Below are 17,759 nucleotides of genomic sequence, written 5' to 3' on the forward strand. Positions count from 1 at the left end.
ACTCATATTTAAATATCGAGTGATAAAGATTATGTCACTACCAATGCACAGATTACAAGCATCACTGCAACACACTGTGGTCCATGATAACTGATGACGTGTCAATTCCAATACTTAAAACCAGAGATTAGGGCTAAATTCATCCCCAAAATACACTCAAATCGAACAAAATTATCATGTAATTGACAAATTCCATCCACTGTTACACACTTTTGCATCTGAATCTGTCAGTTGATTCCTCTTAATCGATTCAATTTCACTTTTTTCTAACCCAAGAAAGTTCTAGGGTTTGAATAAACCACACACGTAGCTTCAGAGGTACGTTTTAATATGTTAAAGCTTTGATCTTGAATTGATTTTTGATGGGTATTTAGGGGTGGAGTATTGGACTATTGGGTTTGATTGATTAGGTTAAAAAGATGGTGAATTGAGGTCATAATAATATTAATAATATTAAGTGGGAAGATGAATGATGTTGAGTTACAGCGGCTGCCGAAGCCGGAGAGTACTACTGACTCGTGTTCCGAATTCGAGAGAGGGTTAGAGGAATTAATGATGAGAGGGCAGTTGGATGATTGCATGTCGTTTGAGTCGTGCAGCTCCCCGCGGAATGATGAAGATGATGATGATGAGAGTGAAGGTGGTGATCTGGTTGCGAGAAGGAGGAGGCGGTCGGATCTTGAAGGTGATGATTTGGCGGAGACGTCGGCTGCGAGAAGGCGGCAGTCGCGGATTTTGAGCAGGTGGGCGGCTAGACAGGCGCAGGAGATGATTACTACAATAGAGAGGAGGAACCGGGAGAATGAGTTGATGGCGCTTGCGGGTTTGCAGACGGTGTCCATGCTTGATTCTTCGTTTTTGAGGGAGTCGCAGTCGAGGTCCCGGTCTCCTAGTTCGAGACGACAGGGGAATGTTGAGAGACCGAGTTCTCGTGCGTCGTCTATATTGCAGATGTGGCGGGAATTGGAAGATGAGCATGTGTTGAATCAGGCCCGAGAGCGGGTTAGAGAAAGACTCAGGCGACAGAGTGGCGTGGACTCCAATATGTCAGAAAGCCGAGCAAGTGAGCATGAGAGTGAAAACGATTATCAAGAAAACTTGGGTTCGATTCGTGAGCAGTCGCCTGATTCGGTTGAGCTTGATGCTGAACAAGAGAGGGAGAGAGTGAGGTTAATAGTTCAAGGATGGAGGGAAACTGGTGTTCCCGAGAGTAATGGTAGCCCGGGCCCGCGGGCCGAGTGGCTCGGTGAAACTGAGCGTGAACGGGTTCGGATTGTGAGGGAGTGGGTACAAATGACTAGCCAACAGAGGGGGGCTCGTGGTAGTCATAGAGAAGAACAAGGTGCAACGGTTAATGATCAAAGTCATGATAGGACAGGTGTTGACCATGATGAAGGCCAACCAGAGCATATCAGACGGGACATGTTGCGGTTGCGTGGGAGACAAGCTTTACTTGACCTGCTTGTTAGAGCTGAGAGGGAACGCCAAAGGGAACTTCAGGGCTTAACCGAGCATCGTGCAGTTTCTGATTTCGCTCATAGAAACAGAATTCAGGTCAGTTTTTGGTATACATGTTTCAAACAACCGATAGAATATCATTTTGTGCTGATCTATTGATAAAATTTTATTATGTCAGTCATTACTGAGAGGCAGATTCTTAAGAAACGAAAGGCCTGTTGAGGAAGAGAGGCTCCCGTCAGTTGCAGCAAGTGAATTAGTCCAGCTCAGACAACGCCACACTGTCTCTGGTCTCAGATACAGGTCGGGTAATGGGCCAGATTTTTTTTTTTTTTTTTTTGATGGGGTTTTATATATCTTTGTTAATTAGGGAAGGGTTTCGGTCCAGACTAGAAACGATTGTTCGTGGTCAAGTAAGCAGTCAACCTGAAAATCCACCAAACAACAACATGGCCAATTTCAGAACCGACGAGACTCATGCAAACACTCCAAACGAGATTGTGCATGAAAATGTTGATCGTAATCAAGAGCAAGTTCAAACTTTGGTTCAAGCAAACATGTATCAGGCTTCAAACCATACGGTTAGTTTGGAAACAGCTGCAACCGCCCAAGTTACAAGTCAACAAGCAACGGTTGATGAAGGAGAAGATTGGCAGGACCAGGGTTCAGAAGATGTTGATCATAATTGGCAAGAAAGTTTAGGGACTGAAGTAGCCAATGAAACATGGTCTGAAGGACCTTCTGAACCGCTAAGAACCCGACAAACCGTTAGAAGAACCAACAGGTTTCACGCACCAGAAGATGATAATGTGTACAGTATGGAATTAAGAGAACTTTTAAGCAGGTAACTTTAGATTATTAAAGTCATTAATAATTTTCATTTTCATACTTCTTTTTCTTTGTAACTGATTTTGTTGTTTATTATAGGAGAAGTGTTTCTAATCTTCTTAGAAGTGGATTCCGTGAGAGTTTGGATCATTTAATTCAATCATATGTCGAAAGGCAAAGTCGTGGGCCCATTGACTGGGATTTACACAGAAACCTGCCCACCCCGACATCACCAGAGGGCGGTCAAGAACCGCATGAAGCCATTGATAGACCTTCACTAGTGGCCCCATCACCGCCAGTACCACCGCCGCAACCGATTTGGCATCATGATATGCCTCATTCTAGTTGGTCGCGTCACAGCATCAATCGTTCTGAACTTGTAAGTCAAGTATGTGATCTTGTTGATTTGTCGTTTAGTATTAATATTTAATAATAATAATTTTTGATGGGAATATATGGAGCAGGAGTGGGAGATGATTAATGATTTGAGGGCTGACATGACGAGGCTCCAGCAAGGCATGAGTCATATGCAGAGGATGCTTGAGGCTTGTATGGATATGCAACTTGAATTGCAACGTTCTGTTCGACAAGAAGTTTCTGCTGCTTTAAATCGGACAGGTGGCGGACAAGGTAGATATTATTATTTTAGTATCTTAACTGATATTACTAATTTACAATAATTGCTAGAGGGGTAACTGATTGAACAAGTTCGGGTCAACTGGTTGGTATATGACAAAGGCGGGTCTCACACTTATTGGTGTGTCAAATGAATCTCAAATTTTTTATTCTTTCACTAATAATTCAATTCTTTTAGTTAAGTGATTTAGAGGTTTTATGAACTAAAATATACGTCAGCGACAGTAGTTCCATTTGACCCGTTTCTGTTTTAGGTGTTTTTGTCTGTTTGACCCGAGATAAATGGTTTAGGTGTTGATGCAGCAACTTCTGAAGATGGATGCAAATGGGTTCATGTCAAAAAGGGGACCTGTTGTATTTGTTGTGATAGTCAAATCGATTCGCTACTGTACAGGTACCACCCGACTTGTGACGTGTGAGCTTTAAATTCCTGATGTTTACTTAACTTAATATTATTATGTGGTACAGATGTGGTCACATGTGCACGTGCTCAAAGTGTGCAAACGAGTTGGTTCGTGGAGGAGGGAAATGCCCCTTGTGTCGGGCGCCCATAGTTGAGGTAATCCGAGCTTACTCCATATTGTAAAAAGAAGTTACAAATCAGGCCGAGGTAGAAGAATTACATCATCTACTGCTCACATGAAGTGTCTTATATAGTCAGTCATATGTATAGTGTTTTTTTCTTTTTCTGATAAAAGGTCGGTCTGCATTGCATAAACGAAGGACAGTTGGCACGTTTTGATTTTGATCGTCATAAATAAAATTACCAAGGAATTTAAGTTTATCATTTTTAATTGTATGTATAATTGAGGGCATCATTATCAGTTGGTTGAGAAATTGCATCATGCTACACAATTGCCTGCCTTGCAAGAGTCGTCAAAATATAATTCCAGGTCATGGCTCATGTTAACCTATTATCTAGTCTTTTATTGTTTCTGGACCATTCTACCCTTGTCAAGTCTTTTTCATTATCAACAGTCATTAAAACCAAATGCAAACATCATTAGTGAATTGTCCTTTTTTTTTGGGTGGTTATGGGCCTGGTTCATTTGCTTTCTCTATAATTTCATCACTTGATAAAAGGATATGATGGTCCAAACACATTAACCTCTACAATTTTATAAATATTTTTTTTTTCAAATATAACATTAATGTGCCAAAATCTTACTAATTAATATATTAAAGCAAAATAATTCTCTCCACATGTCCTTATTCTAGCCTATCCATATAGGATTACATGTAATCACATTTCTATATCAATAATTTTCACATATTCACAATTATTTTTAATCCACTAAATTAAAATAAGCATTCCAATTTAATTCAATTAATTCTACAATTAAATCTATTTATTCAAATTAATGCAATTAACTCTATGATTAAGTCTATTTATTTTAATTAATAAACACCTTGTCAATGATTTAATTTACTCCTGAGGAAAGAAGAAGAGCCGGTGAATGGTGATCAAACCGAATATTTTTTAAGTTTTATTTATTTATTTATTAAGAAATGACATGAAAAATGCTATAAAAACATAGATATCTTTGAAAATTATTTATAAAAAACTCTAAAAGAAAAAAGAAAAAAACGTTCTTTAGAACAATTAGGAACATTTAAAAAAATTAAATAAAGCTGTTTACAAAGAGATTTTCGGAAACTTAATGTGATACAGTTTAAAGCTGGTATGTATTTGTAAACTTAGTTTTCAATTAATATTACAAAATCTTTTACTAGTATATGTTTTTTATATTTTTTTTCAGGTCTAATGGTTCATTTATGTTATATTATTTCTTATTCATTGCATTGTTTATTTATAAAGTATTTTCTTTTTATGTTATAGATAAAATTTAACATCTTTTGTAACATCTAAGGGTAAAAAACTTATGTTAAATATTTGTGTTGACTGAATGTGTAATTTATATTTTATGTTGTTTGTTAATATGTTTTCCAACAGTTTATTATCCTAGTATTCCATTATATTATATATATATATCCATCTTCAAATATATTCCAAAAATTCAAACAAATTCTCTCTTTCACAGGTTTTCATTGATTCTTAATAGTTATAAGAAAGAAGTTTGCTAAGATGACTAGTTTTCAATTCAATGACTTAATCCCGAATCCAAACTGAGTAGCATTTGCCATACAAATCGAGCATAGGGTAAAAGACGAATGGAAATGACATACAATGTGTTACAGATGAAAGAAAACTTCCTTTCAACAGGATAAAAATCACGAGTTTCCTATATACGCTTGCCAGTTTCATACATTGCATCACTGCCATACTTTAACAATATATGTTCAGTTTTCTTCTTCGTATAGATATTCATGAATACTGATGTGATATCATGAATATTTGAAGGGCATTTTATGAAAACCAGCTTCTTCCAGGACCATTAGCTTTCATCTTCAAAACAAGCTCTTCACGTTGCGCTTCTACTTCTGCATATTTTAGGCTCATGTGGAGATATCGTTCTTGAAGTTCACTTAGCTCTCTCTCAAGTGATGAAACATCATTCTTATGTTCAGTCTTATTGTCTGGCTTGTGAACAGGTCCCTCAAACATGAAGCCGAAAATTTATAATAACAGTAATAATTACCATACACGTGTGAAAAATATCAATTACAAACATATATAATAAAAGAAGTCTTTCACACAAACCTCTTAAACTGTACTTTATACATCTCATTAGCTTCCAAAGCCTCAGCGAGTGCAACTTCTAACGATTGGATTCTCGAGTCAACCTTATTAACTTCCACATCCTATGGAATTAAAAAATGTCAGGAAATAAACGATAAAAAATAAATATCACAAAACAAAAATAAACTAATGAGACCTCTGTGAGCTTCGTTTCCTCATGAACGCTACTGGAACTATCTGATTCAGCTGAAATAGCCTCATGTTCAATCGATTTCAAATCTTTCTTCATGTATTCATCTTTTTCCTCTTGAAGACGGTTTATTTTCCACTGTAGTTGACTATTTGACCGCTTCAAACGCCCAACTTCGTTTTTCAACTCAGCGTCTTGTGCACCTAATGCTTCTCTAGCAGTCAAATCCCCTTGAAGCCTCAAAACTTTTTCTTCCAAAACAATTTTGTTCCGATTATGATCCTCTAATTCAGTCATAGACTTCTGCATACTAGATACTTTTTCAAGTAACGAACTATTCTCTTGCTTTAACTGTTGATAATCATCAGATACCATTTGCAACGAAGCCGACAATCTTTCATTTTCAAACTTCATATCGTTTAGTGCTTTCTTAAGTGCCACAATTTCATCCTGTAACACAGGAAGTCTCTGTAATTGGACTTTAAGGCTTGAATTTTCTTCTGTAAACTGTTCGGTTTTGTATTCCCACGATTTAATATTAGCAGAAAGCTCACCAACCATGGTTTTTAGTTTCTCTTCACTAGATTTTGTGTTCTCCAACAATTCCATTAATTTCTCATGGTTAGATACTAGCTCCTCATGGTTCTGCTTGGAAGAATCAATCTCAATCGTTAGATCTGAAATCTTTTTTTCATATTCAACCTGGATAGTATCAAGCTTCTTCTCAGATAATCCAAGTTTTTCTTCAAGTCTGCTATTGATTTTACCATTTTATCCTTTTCAGCACGCAAAACATGCATTTCAAGTACGGCTTCTGAAGCCATTTTATCCCTTTCGTCATGAGTTGCCGATATTTGTAAAGTCAAATGTTCTACTTCTTGTTTAAGGTTTTCAACTTCAGCAACCTTATCTGAATACATCTGATTCAACATGCTTTCATCATTCACACACTTCTCCATGTGTTCTTTGAATTTCACATGTAAACTATCAATTTCTGAAGTAAACACCCTTTCTTTCGATTCAATCCCGTCAATCGTTGATGATAGCTTTTCTTCTAAATCTTCTGAAATCTTTGACAACTTCAAGAAACTATCTTGTGATTCCTTTAATTTGGTTTCGAGAACGTACATCGGTTATTTAATTCCAATCTTTGCTGCCTTAATTCACTATTTGACTTTTGAAGCAAACTGCATTCTTCCATGAGGTTTTCTGTAGTTGATTCTAATTTAGGGTTTGCTTTTTTTAAATACTCACATTCTTCTTGAGCTTCTAACCACCGTTTCTGCATGTCCTGCACTTTCTGTCTCGTGTCAACTTTCATAACTTCTAGTTCATTTTCCAATTTCCCAATTTCTGCCTGTAGTTTCAAAACTTGTGATTCTGAATGCTCTGCTTCTAAACGACTCGATTCCCGATCATCAGTTAAATATCTTAACTGAGATTCTAGTCCAGCTATCCGCCCTGATAAATGTAGATTATTGTTTTCAAATTCTGCTAATTGCTTCTCTAATTCATGATTATGAGTCTCTAATTCCAGTAATTTCGTCTCAAGAATCTTGTTGCTTGAAATATGGGAATCTTTTGTATCATTTAGTTCTCTTTGCATAGCTTTTAAACTTTCTTCCAACTGATTATTTACTAGTTTCAGATCAGACAACTGAGCTGAATAGTTGACCAACCTGCCATCGGTTGAAAGATCCTTATTTGATTCTTTAAGCTTAAAAAGGAGATCTAGATTTTCATCCGTAAGTTCATTACAATCTCTCTCAAGTTCTTGAACCTTCTCCTTCAAAGCTTTGACTTCTTCACTGAGATCATGAGTTTCTATTGACCGTGACTCACTTTCCTGTGACTCAGTTTCCTGCGACTCAGTTTCCTTCAGAACCGGTGCAGCAACAGCTTCTGATAATTTTGCTTTTAATTTATTTATTTCTTCTTCTTTCAAGCTTAATTCTTGTCTCCATTTTGACTCATTATCGAGTAGAGTTTGACTTCTCTCTTCCTGGGTCTTCTCCAGATGAAAGATTGTATCTTCCAATCTTTTTTGAGATTCTTGATATTTCGGTAATTCAACATCTAATTTCCTGCTGTCATCGCCTGCTGCTGGCTGTTCTGATGATTCAAGAGTCTTGATCTCCAATTTCTGTTTCTCTATGGTTTCTTCTAGTTCTTGAAGAACAGAAACAAGCTCAAGGTTTGACTCTTGAGTTTTAGTCAACTGTAGAGTCAAATCATCATTCAAATCTTTCTGAAATTTCACTTCTTCTTCAAGTTCTTTTTGGATATCTTTTTTGTTCTGAACCTGAATCTTTAAATTATCAGCATCCCGTTCCTTAACTGCCGACTCACCAAGGAGAATCTTCAAGTGTTTGACTTCATCTTTCAACCCCTTACATTCTTTTTGCAATGAAGAAAGCTCCATAGTCACATTTTCAAGATTCTTCGTTTGACTAACCGTTTCGTTTCTTGATAAATCAAGATCCACTTTTAATTTTCTAGCGTTTCTTTCCCAAGATTTGGCTTCTGCACGAAGCTCTTCGGGTGTAGACGCTTCGGAATCTAGAACAAATTCAGATGAATGGAAAGTTCTTAACGGTGATGCGGGAATATGTGAAGCTTTCCCAGAATCTTGTCTTTGGTTTAAAAGATTCTTTCCCGAGCGGTTTGACCTAGGAGAATCATAAACGTTGACCAAACCGGTTGACTCGGGTCGCCCAATTAGATCGATTGTGCCTTCACTTAAGTTACTAATAGAACTTTCTCTCCCGAAAGAATCATCCATTGAATCAAAACTTTGATGTGATCTCACTGTTGATGAACTCGTCGCCTGTAAAAGAAATACTAATATAAATGGCATCATAATTGCAAAAATGTAAATATTACATTTTCATATAAGCGTTTTTATTAAAGTTAAGCTTGTAAACGAACCAAACGTTCAGTGAACAGTTCGTGAACCATTCGGCAGGAAGCTTGTTTCTTTAATAAGCGAACAAACATGAAAAAAGAATTTGTTCATTTAGTTAAACGAATGAACATGAACACATGTCTCGTTTGTTCATTTATGTTCATGAAGGTTCGCTTACTTTCATTCATTTAAATTCATATATATTCATTTAAATTTTTAGGCCCATTACAATTTAGTTCAGTTTTAGTAACTTTTTAGACCCCACAAATTGTTGTTCACATTTACTTTTAATTGGCTTAAGCTTGGTTGTGTTTGTTCATCTATGCTCTGTTACATTATCCGTGTAAGTTCGTGAACCCTTCGTTTATACCGTTAACAGACGAACATAAACGAACACGAGGCTCATTTCTTAACGAATGAACACTTCGTTTTGATTGTTCGAGTTTGATCGTTTGTTCGGTTAAAGTTAAATGAACAAACACGAAAATGCTGCGTTCATGTTCGTTTGGTTTGTTTACAGGCCTAATTAAAGTTAGGTAAAAATGAAAAATACCCTGCTACCAAGTCCTCTTGTGTGCGATGTATCAACAACGCTATTGGTTGATGAAGATCCTATATTATTAATGTTTGTAACATTTGGTGCATCTGACATGTTATCTAAATCACTATATTCTGAATTAACATCTTCTGCAACAGAATTGGTGTCTTTCCATCTGTTTTCATGAAACATGCTGCATGTTACAACCAACCTTTGCTATGATTGGAAGAGGAAACATTAATCTTTACAAACTTTGTTTGGAAACAAACCTCGAATTTGCCCGAGGATTTAAGCACTGAATAGCCACCTGCAAATTAATAATCCAAATTCTTCCTTCTGAGAGAGCAAATACAGGACCTCATCTAATAACAAAGGTCTACTTTCAAAAAATTACATACTAAATACCAGCCTATATGCAAAATACAGTAAAGCCCTTTTAAGTTAATTAATTGATAATTTTATCATGCCCTTAGTCCTTACTTGGACCTGTTAAGAAGATCACAGCTTTCTATACAACAATATATAAGATTTTTGTATAAATAACGATCTTATTCAATCAATCAATCAATCATACCCAGTAAAATCCCACCGACAGCAGAGCTATAGGTAGGGTCTGGGGAGGGTGGGATGTAGGCACACCGTACCTCTATCCAAAGGAATAAAGAGGTGGCTTCCAGAGAGACCCTCGGCTCTAAGAACATGTGTATGAAGCAAAAAAAAGGAAATCAAAGTTTAACAGTTATATAAAAAACTACTACTAATTATAATAATATTAATAAAAAGGTCACAGTTTAACCGCAATATAAAAGCTAATAATAATAATAATAAAATATGTAAGGGAAATACCATTATGGTATGTGACCTAAATAACGATCTTATTCATATCATAAATTAATTATTCTTCAAAATTATAAACAAACATATCTAGAAAAAATTAGTAATTTATGATACTGCTGTGGCTTTCTTCGTCTCAAAACTTATATCTACATCGATGTTTTTTCTAATTATTCTTATTGCATTCAAATAATCCGGCGTCATATTCCCAAATCTTTATAATGTTGTGTACAATGAACATTTTTTTAGCATAAATTCAGTGAATATGATACACAAGTTACAATCGAACAAGTTTTATGCATATAAAATAACATTTGTTGAATGGGGAATGCAAGTCTATAAAATAACAATCTATCAATCAATTGATCAACAAGTACTTCTCTAAATTAATAAATTTTCATGGGCCTGAATATAAATTTATAGAGGTTTTTCTAAACACGTAACTCATAATAATATTAGCAATGAACTAATGATGATGATAATGCTAATGAGGATTAGAGTATTGGCACACCTGTAAAATGGTTCCATGATCACACTTTTTTAGGGGTAGTGCAACAGGGAGAGAAGTTTCAGAGCTAAAATAATTAGACAAATTAACAGTAACCTCTCCAAGGATGCCCGATCTAGTTGATCCCTGCAAAGAAGAATGTTAATAGATATAATATAAGTTATAAATGTGACTACGTGAGTTTAATAAGTGGAGATATGTATACCTTTGAAATTAGAAGCTTATACAGGCATTGTTGAAGCTCTTTTGATGAGTCATCATGAGAGATCCAAATGGATTCTGACAAGGTTTCTGTCCATCTACAATTTCCATTGTAAACAGATGCTTTACCTGTTTTGGTAACAGTTTTATCTGTTTCTACGGATACGAGAGATAATGTAAGCTTATCCCATCCTGTAGGTACCTGTGTACATGTATTTAACTATTAATTACCATATTCTCGAAGGTATATGTGTAATATCAAATTCTATATATAGAGCCAATGTGTAACCATATTATACACAAATCAATATATGATACAATATCACAGTTACAAAAACTGTGAAAATGAATTCTTAGCAAACAAGATGTAATGGTTACAAGCTACAACCAGAAATGATAGCTACTTTAAATCTAACAAAGGCTACATATTAACTGAAAATTGGTTCATGTAACTGTAAAGTATCTAATAGTCCTTTGCTCAAGACTTTTTGCTAAAAGGTTTAGTATAATAGTATTGACATAATTATTATCCTATGTGATTATTAATCATAGCATATACATGATCAGTAGCCTTTTCTTCTAAGCATTTTAAAACGATATACCAAATTAGGTTTTTGTAACTAAAATTAGGAATAATTTATTTATTACAAAACCGAACAACTATTCAAAAGGTTACACTAAGTCTATCCAAATATCAACACCAAATTAGACACCATTAAAGTATCAATTTGCTTTTGCTCATGCCAACTCCACCAAAAAAAAAATTGCCGAAACAGCAAAATGACAAAAATGCCCCTAACTTTATAGCTTCTAACACATTTCCCGAGTCTCATTAAAGGAAAGAAAAGGGAGGGACGTATAACGACAAAAATACCCGAAACCAACTCAAATATATTTCGTCAAATCAATCTAAACCTGATTCTTTTGAGTAGATTCATGAACTTTTGCTTTAAAACTAGAAGAAACTTTCATCATTTAAAAAATTTTTCTGAAATATTTTTTATCATGTAACTTACTAAATATTTAATGTTTAATCAATACTCATATATTATCCATCATTAAAAAGAGATTTATTTACAAAAAAAAAACATATTTCCTAATGAAATAAGTCTCTTTCCAATAATTTATTCACCACCAGTCTTAACTTGCAAGTCAATACACAGCAGAAACATAATAATTCCACTGCTATCATCAATCTCCTAAAACTTGTTATATAAATTCACAAAACTTACTAAACACTAGACGTTTTCCTGAAGCAAAAACAATCACTATAATAAATAGGAATAAGTAGCAGGTCTGTAATTAATTAGCGTCTACGATATTAATACATACATATATATTTTAGAGAGAGAGAGAGAGAGAGAGAGTAATAAGTAATATACCTGAAGAGCTTGAAGACTGGAGAATTTGAAATCTAGTTTCTCGCCTGATTTGAAATCGAGAGAGGAAGAAGAGGAGGAGGAGGAATTGCGTTTGTGAAACCTGTTCATCATCTTATGCTTCATCATCTCCTTCATCTTCAATTGATTGATTGAAACTGAAACCCTTGTTTTCACACAGAGAGAAAGAGGAAAAGAAAATGGTGGAAAGTGTTGGTGCGCCTCCAAATAGTATACTCTCTGCGTCTTTTATTATTATTTGTTTGTCGTTGCCGTTGGATTTTTGGAAGACCTGCAGTTACTCTTTTACTTTACTTAAATACCATATTAAATTAAAATCAAAATCTTTTTAATTGTAATAAACTTATTGTTATAGAGTTAGTTTTTTATTATAATAATAAGAGTATTAAAGGAATTTTGCACCCACTAACTATCAAATGCAACGGTGTGTAAACTTGTAATTTTAGAGAGGTGAGGAGCAAATGTGTAATTATTAAAACAATACACGTGAATTTTATAGAGCGTTTTCTACCTATGTGGTGTTATTGGTGTCTTGTCGTGTATAGAGAGAACGTTTTTTTTACTATGAAAATGATTGTTTGGATATGTGGTGACTTACTTCTTAAAAAGTTAAAAGTTAGTGTTTATGATGCTAAATTATTATATTGAATATAAGATATATAATGTCAACTAATATTATTTTGAAGGGTTAGGTTATAATAGGAAGTATAGTTTTTGTAGGAAGGATAAGAAGTAATCTTGTCCATTAATTTTGAATATGGAGGGTTGAAATTAGTTCAGGGAGAAATAAGTGTGAACACAAGGTAAAGGGCATAAAAGGAATAACATATTTGTTGACTTTTTCTCTCCATATGCAAGGCACATACCAAATTTCCTCATCATTTTAAAACGTCCATAACTTTTTTTACGACGTTTTTTATTGAAAAACAAATTCACCATAATAACGAGTGTCTTTTTATCTTTTATATGAGTACCATATTGTAATATAAAAATTAAAAAAAAATTAGTGGGTTTTTTACAAATTGTGTTTTACCGAATTGTGTTTTACAAAATTGTGTTATACAATAGTATTTTTCATTGTGATTTTTTTTATTGTGTTTTTTTCATTATGTTTTTTACATTGTGTCATACAATTGTGTTTTTTATTGTATTTTTATCATTGTGTTTTTCATTGTGTTTTTTTAGACTTTTCCGGCGAGGTGGTGGCGGTGGGTGACGTTTGTGGTGGCGGTGGGCGGTGGAGTGGTGTGGTCGTAAGAGATGAGTGAAGATGTAATTGGGTTTTATGTAAGTGGGTTTTTGAAATTAATTTAAGTGAGTTTTGATATTAAAGTATTAGACTAAAATACCCTCCTTCCTAACATTCTTAGAAAAATCAAACTTCTTATTTGAACCTAACATTTATTTTGAAACTATGAGTTGTTTATTTTTTGAATCAAACTTTGAGGCCTGCGCCGGACCCTTCGTTGTTTGATGCTCCATCAGTGAATAATCTCCAAACATTTTCTTCATTATTGGCTTGCGGAGGTTCTACTTCGCGCTGAGCCTCTTCGACTTTTCCTTCAGGGATTTCTGCAATGAAATCAGCTAAGACTTGTCCCTTGATTGCTGGACGAGGTTTGTAGGTGATCGTGTGCTCCCCTAATTCCAGCGCCCATTTTGTCAGCCTTCCTGAGAGCGTGGGACGTCGCAAGACTTGCTGGATGTTGTAATCAGTCAGGACTTCAATGGGATGACCATTGAAATATCTATGAAGCTTGCGCGACGCATGTGTTAGTGATAAAACTAACTATTCTATGATGGTGTAGCGCGTCTCAGGATCTGTCAGCACCCGACTTACATAATAGATTGGTGTTTGGATTCCCTTGCGATCCACCAACAACACTGCGCCAATGGCGCGCTCTCCTGCTGACAGGTACAACGTTAGAGTTTCGCCAGGTAGTGGAGCTGTGAGCGCAGGCAGATTTATCAGACATTCTTTTATCTCACTGAAAGCTTGCTCGGCCTCAGGTGTTCACTTGAATTGGTTTTTCTTTAAGCAATTTCTCAATGTGTTAACGAATGGGGTAGATTTGCTTGCATGGTTTGCTAGGAACCTGTTAATTGATACCAATCTGCCATTCAACTTTTGAACTTCCTTCATGGTGGATGGTGAGGGCATGTCAAGGATAGCCTCCACCTTCTCTGGGTTCACCTTGAAACCATCCTTGGTGACCATTACACCGAGAAATTTCCCTGCTTCTACGCCGAATGTGCATTTGCTCGGGTTGAGCTTCATGTTTACCTCCTTTAGGCGCCACATGGTTTCTTCGATGTCTTTGAGCATTTGTTTTTCCTCCCTGCTTTTAATCACCAAATCATCCACGTAGACTTCTAAGTTTCTTCCAATTTGCTCGTTGAAAACCGCATCCATGAGTCTTTGGTAGGTGGCTCCTGCATTCTTCAAACCAAAGGGCATTTTTGTGTAACAGAAAACACCCTTGTCAGTTCTGAAGGCTGTCTTGTCCTCATCTTGTGGTGCCATTTGAATTTGGTGATAGCCCTTATAGGCATTCAGGAAACATTTGAGCTTAAATGGCGCTACAGAGTCCACCTTCGCGTCAATGTTTGGGAGGGGGTAACAATCTTTTGGACACGCTTTGTTGAGGTCCTTGAAATCAATGCACATTCTCCATGACCCATTGCTCTTCTTTACCATCACATGATTGGCCACCCATGTTTGGTATCGTATTGGGCGGATGATATTTGCGCGCAGTAGATCTTCTACTTGCTCATTCATGGCCTTTGCCTTCTCATCCCCCATGACTCTTTTCTTTTGAGCAATTGGCTCTACAGACTTGAATGTGTTGAGAGAATGCTGCGCCAGGTCTCGCGGAACCCCAGTCATATCAGAATGTTGCCACGCGAAGACCGATATATACGTTGTGAGCAATCTTTTCATTCTCACCCTTGTGTCATCTGATATCGTAGCTCCAATTGTGATTGTTTGTTCTGGGAATTTTGGGTTGAGAACCCATTCCTCTGGCGCGTTGTTTGCCATTGGAAGCTTCATTCTCCCTTCTCGCGGTATACTTGTTACTGCGCACAAATGATCTCGGTATACAAATGTTACTCCTGTTGGTGTTGGGAACCCTAACGCGTCGTGCGCTGGTGACGGTATGGCGTTGAATTGGGCAATCGTTCCTCTACCCAAGATCATATTATGGCATGAAGTGGTGGGCAAGACCAAGAAGTTAACAATTTCAGCTCGCTTGTGTTTCTCATCCCCCATAGTTAGTTCGAATTGTATCTGACCTAGGGGGTGAATAATTTCGTTTGAGACACCCGAGATTGGGGCATTCACAATTTCGAGCCTTGCTTGGTCTGCTGGATCCAACTTCCTGAAACATTGCTCATACATGATGTCTGATTCACTGCCGGTGTCCACCAGGACTTTTGACACCTCATAATGAGCGATGTGTGCAGTGATGACTAGAGGACTGCTGATAGACGGGCCTCCTCAGATTCTTGGGAAGATTACTTGTTGCTCGCGCCAATCCCCTTGGACTTGTGCGCTTCTCTTCCTCGATCTTTGCCCTTGCCTTCTTCCTTCAGCTACACAGATTCTTTGAATTTTTTACTGGCTGAGGCTCCATCTGGTTGTTCATTCTCTGGTCTTGGGTTTTTCACCAGGTGAGCCAACTTGCCTGATTTCACATCTCTTTCAATCGCATCCTTCAAATGGTGGCATGCATCGGTGTTGTGCCCTGTGGACTTGTGAAACTCACAATACTTGCCACTGTTTGGTGGTCCCTTATGGAGTAATGGCTTGGGGCTTTTAAACTGGACATTCTCTGTGCTTAACACTTGCGAAGGCGTTTTGGTGAGGGGAGTCCATATTCTTGGTAGAGGTCTGTTAGGCTCTCTGCCGCCTTCCCTCTTGTCACCTTCTCCGCGATTACGAATGTCTTTTTGGGGATGGGGTGAACTTTGTTGCGCCTGCTTTTCTGCGGGAGAATAACTGGTTTGTTGCAACCTGGACCATACGGAGTTTTGTTTGCCCCTCTTTTCATTGTTGCGTGGTGCTTCTGTTTGATGCCCTCTATCTCTTGCTCTGTCTTGGGCAATTTGTTTTTCATTTCGCGCGAAGACTCGCGATGCTTCCATAAGCTTAGCCCAAGTGGTTGGCATGCCATCTCTGCTCACGAGAGCTCTGCGGAGTTGATCACTGCGCGCACCTTGTATAAAGGCCACGCGCAAGAGTTGTTCAGTGATACCTCCAATTGCAAGAGATTCCTGATTGAAACGAGTTATGTAGTCTTCAATGGTTTCATCATTCCTTCGCACGCAGTGCATGATGTCATCGGGGTCGCGCGTGTGTCTGCGCTGCTGTACAAAGTGAGCCTGGAACTTCTCCAATAGATCTTCGAACCCATCGATTTGTCCTGTCGGCAAGCTTTCGAACCAGACACGCGCTGCGCCCGTGAGGCAGCGAGCAAACATGTGACACCATGTTGGCATCGTCCAGCTTTCTAGGTTTCCAGTGTTGTAAAAACCTTGTAAGAAATCATTTGGATCTGTTGTACCATCGTACTTGCCTAGACCACTTGGCATCTTGGTTTTGTGTTGAATGGGAGCCTTCGCAATGCGCTCAGTGAATTTTGAATGCTTCACCAAGATGGTTGGCCTATATGGTGTGGTTACGTCCACTTGCCCTCTCGCTTGTGGGTTGTACGGTGTGTATAGATCCATATCGGCTTTGGCTCCAGGCGCTATGTTCATGTGCGCACGGAGCTGTGAACCTCCTGCATGAGTATCTCGCGTCTTCCTCATGATGTGCACCTCTTCCTCATCACTAACATCAGCGTGTTCGGTGTGAACAGAGTGACCATCTTCCGGCGCGCGCGCCCTTTTTGTTGTTCCCTGAATGGTTTTTTTATCAAATGCGAGCCTTTGTGTTAAGTCGGCTAACCTTTTGTGTTTGACCAGCTCATTGTATTTGTCCATTAAACGCCGTTGTTCGTTTATGAGCCATTCTTTAGGGTCATTGGTTTCAACTTCCGGACCCATTGGTCCTTTTTGTTTTGCACCAGTCAGATTTTGGAACGTGAGATCGTCTGGAGGAGTTTCAGTCTGGCTATGAGGTGTTGTGATGAAGGGATGGTTACTGGTGGTGCGCGCAGTATCACGCGGCGCCCTCAGAAACTGTTGTCCCTCATTAACATCCTCAAGCTCATTATCCTCCAGAACTTGATCGCTGTTTCGAACACCGGAAACCATGGTGAAGATTTTCAGAGAGAACTGATGAGATAGTGGTTTTGTTGCCGTTGTAACAGGTGATGGCGCCAATGAAGAAACGTGGATCGACTTACTAGTAGACGATCAACTTTCCTCGGGTATGAGTGTGCTATATCACCGATGGTTTTCCGGAATATGAGTTCTTCCACCTACAAAATGAGCAGCACCGTGAACTTACCCCTCAGAAAGGGACAGAGGGGTCCTCTTTGGGGTAACCCTCCGGTGTGAGAATAAGATATTGTAGGAGAAGATGATAAGAATGTGAAAGTGAGTAAGGACTTAGAATATATTTTCTTGCTTATCTCCCCTTGTGGAGGTGGTGTGGTATTTATAGTGTTAGGGT

At 37.6% G+C, this 17,759-nt stretch overlaps 1 protein-coding gene and 1 pseudogene across 1 annotated transcript; one reads left to right on the top strand and one right to left on the bottom strand.

Annotated features, from left to right (window-relative positions):
* Nucleotides 1-297: 297 nt before the first annotated feature.
* LOC143612250 (uncharacterized) lies at nt 298-3,574 on the top strand. Its single transcript, XM_077086279.1, has 7 exons — nt 298-1,554; nt 1,637-1,761; nt 1,829-2,302; nt 2,386-2,665; nt 2,751-2,916; nt 3,214-3,316; nt 3,391-3,574. Exons 1-7 carry the CDS (start codon nt 466-468, stop codon nt 3,506-3,508), a joined length of 2,355 nt encoding a protein of 784 aa, XP_076942394.1. The 5' UTR covers nt 298-465; the 3' UTR covers nt 3,509-3,574.
* A 1,716-nt stretch (nt 3,575-5,290) lies between these two features.
* Nucleotides 5,291-12,256, bottom strand: LOC143612249 (uncharacterized; annotated as a pseudogene).
* Nucleotides 12,257-17,759: the final 5,503 nt, after the last annotated feature.

The sequence above is a fragment of the Bidens hawaiensis genome, unplaced genomic scaffold (genome assembly GCF_021521415.1).
Source record: "Bidens hawaiensis isolate Kalapana, Puna unplaced genomic scaffold, B.hawaiensis_p1.1 tig00034038_1, whole genome shotgun sequence".
NCBI lineage: Eukaryota > Viridiplantae > Streptophyta > Magnoliopsida > Asterales > Asteraceae > Bidens > Bidens hawaiensis.

Excerpts from the sequence above, each read along its gene's own strand:
- LOC143612250 (XM_077086279.1), top strand. The coding sequence starts at position 466 with ATGAATGATGTTGAGTTACAGCGGCTGCCGAAGCCGGAGAGTACTACT. Across the intron at positions 1,555-1,636 it reads CTCATAGAAACAGAATTCAG|TCATTACTGAGAGGCAGATT; the intron begins GTCAGTTTTTGG and ends TTATTATGTCAG. Across the intron at positions 2,303-2,385 it reads TTAAGAGAACTTTTAAGCAG|GAGAAGTGTTTCTAATCTTC; the intron begins GTAACTTTAGAT and ends TGTTTATTATAG.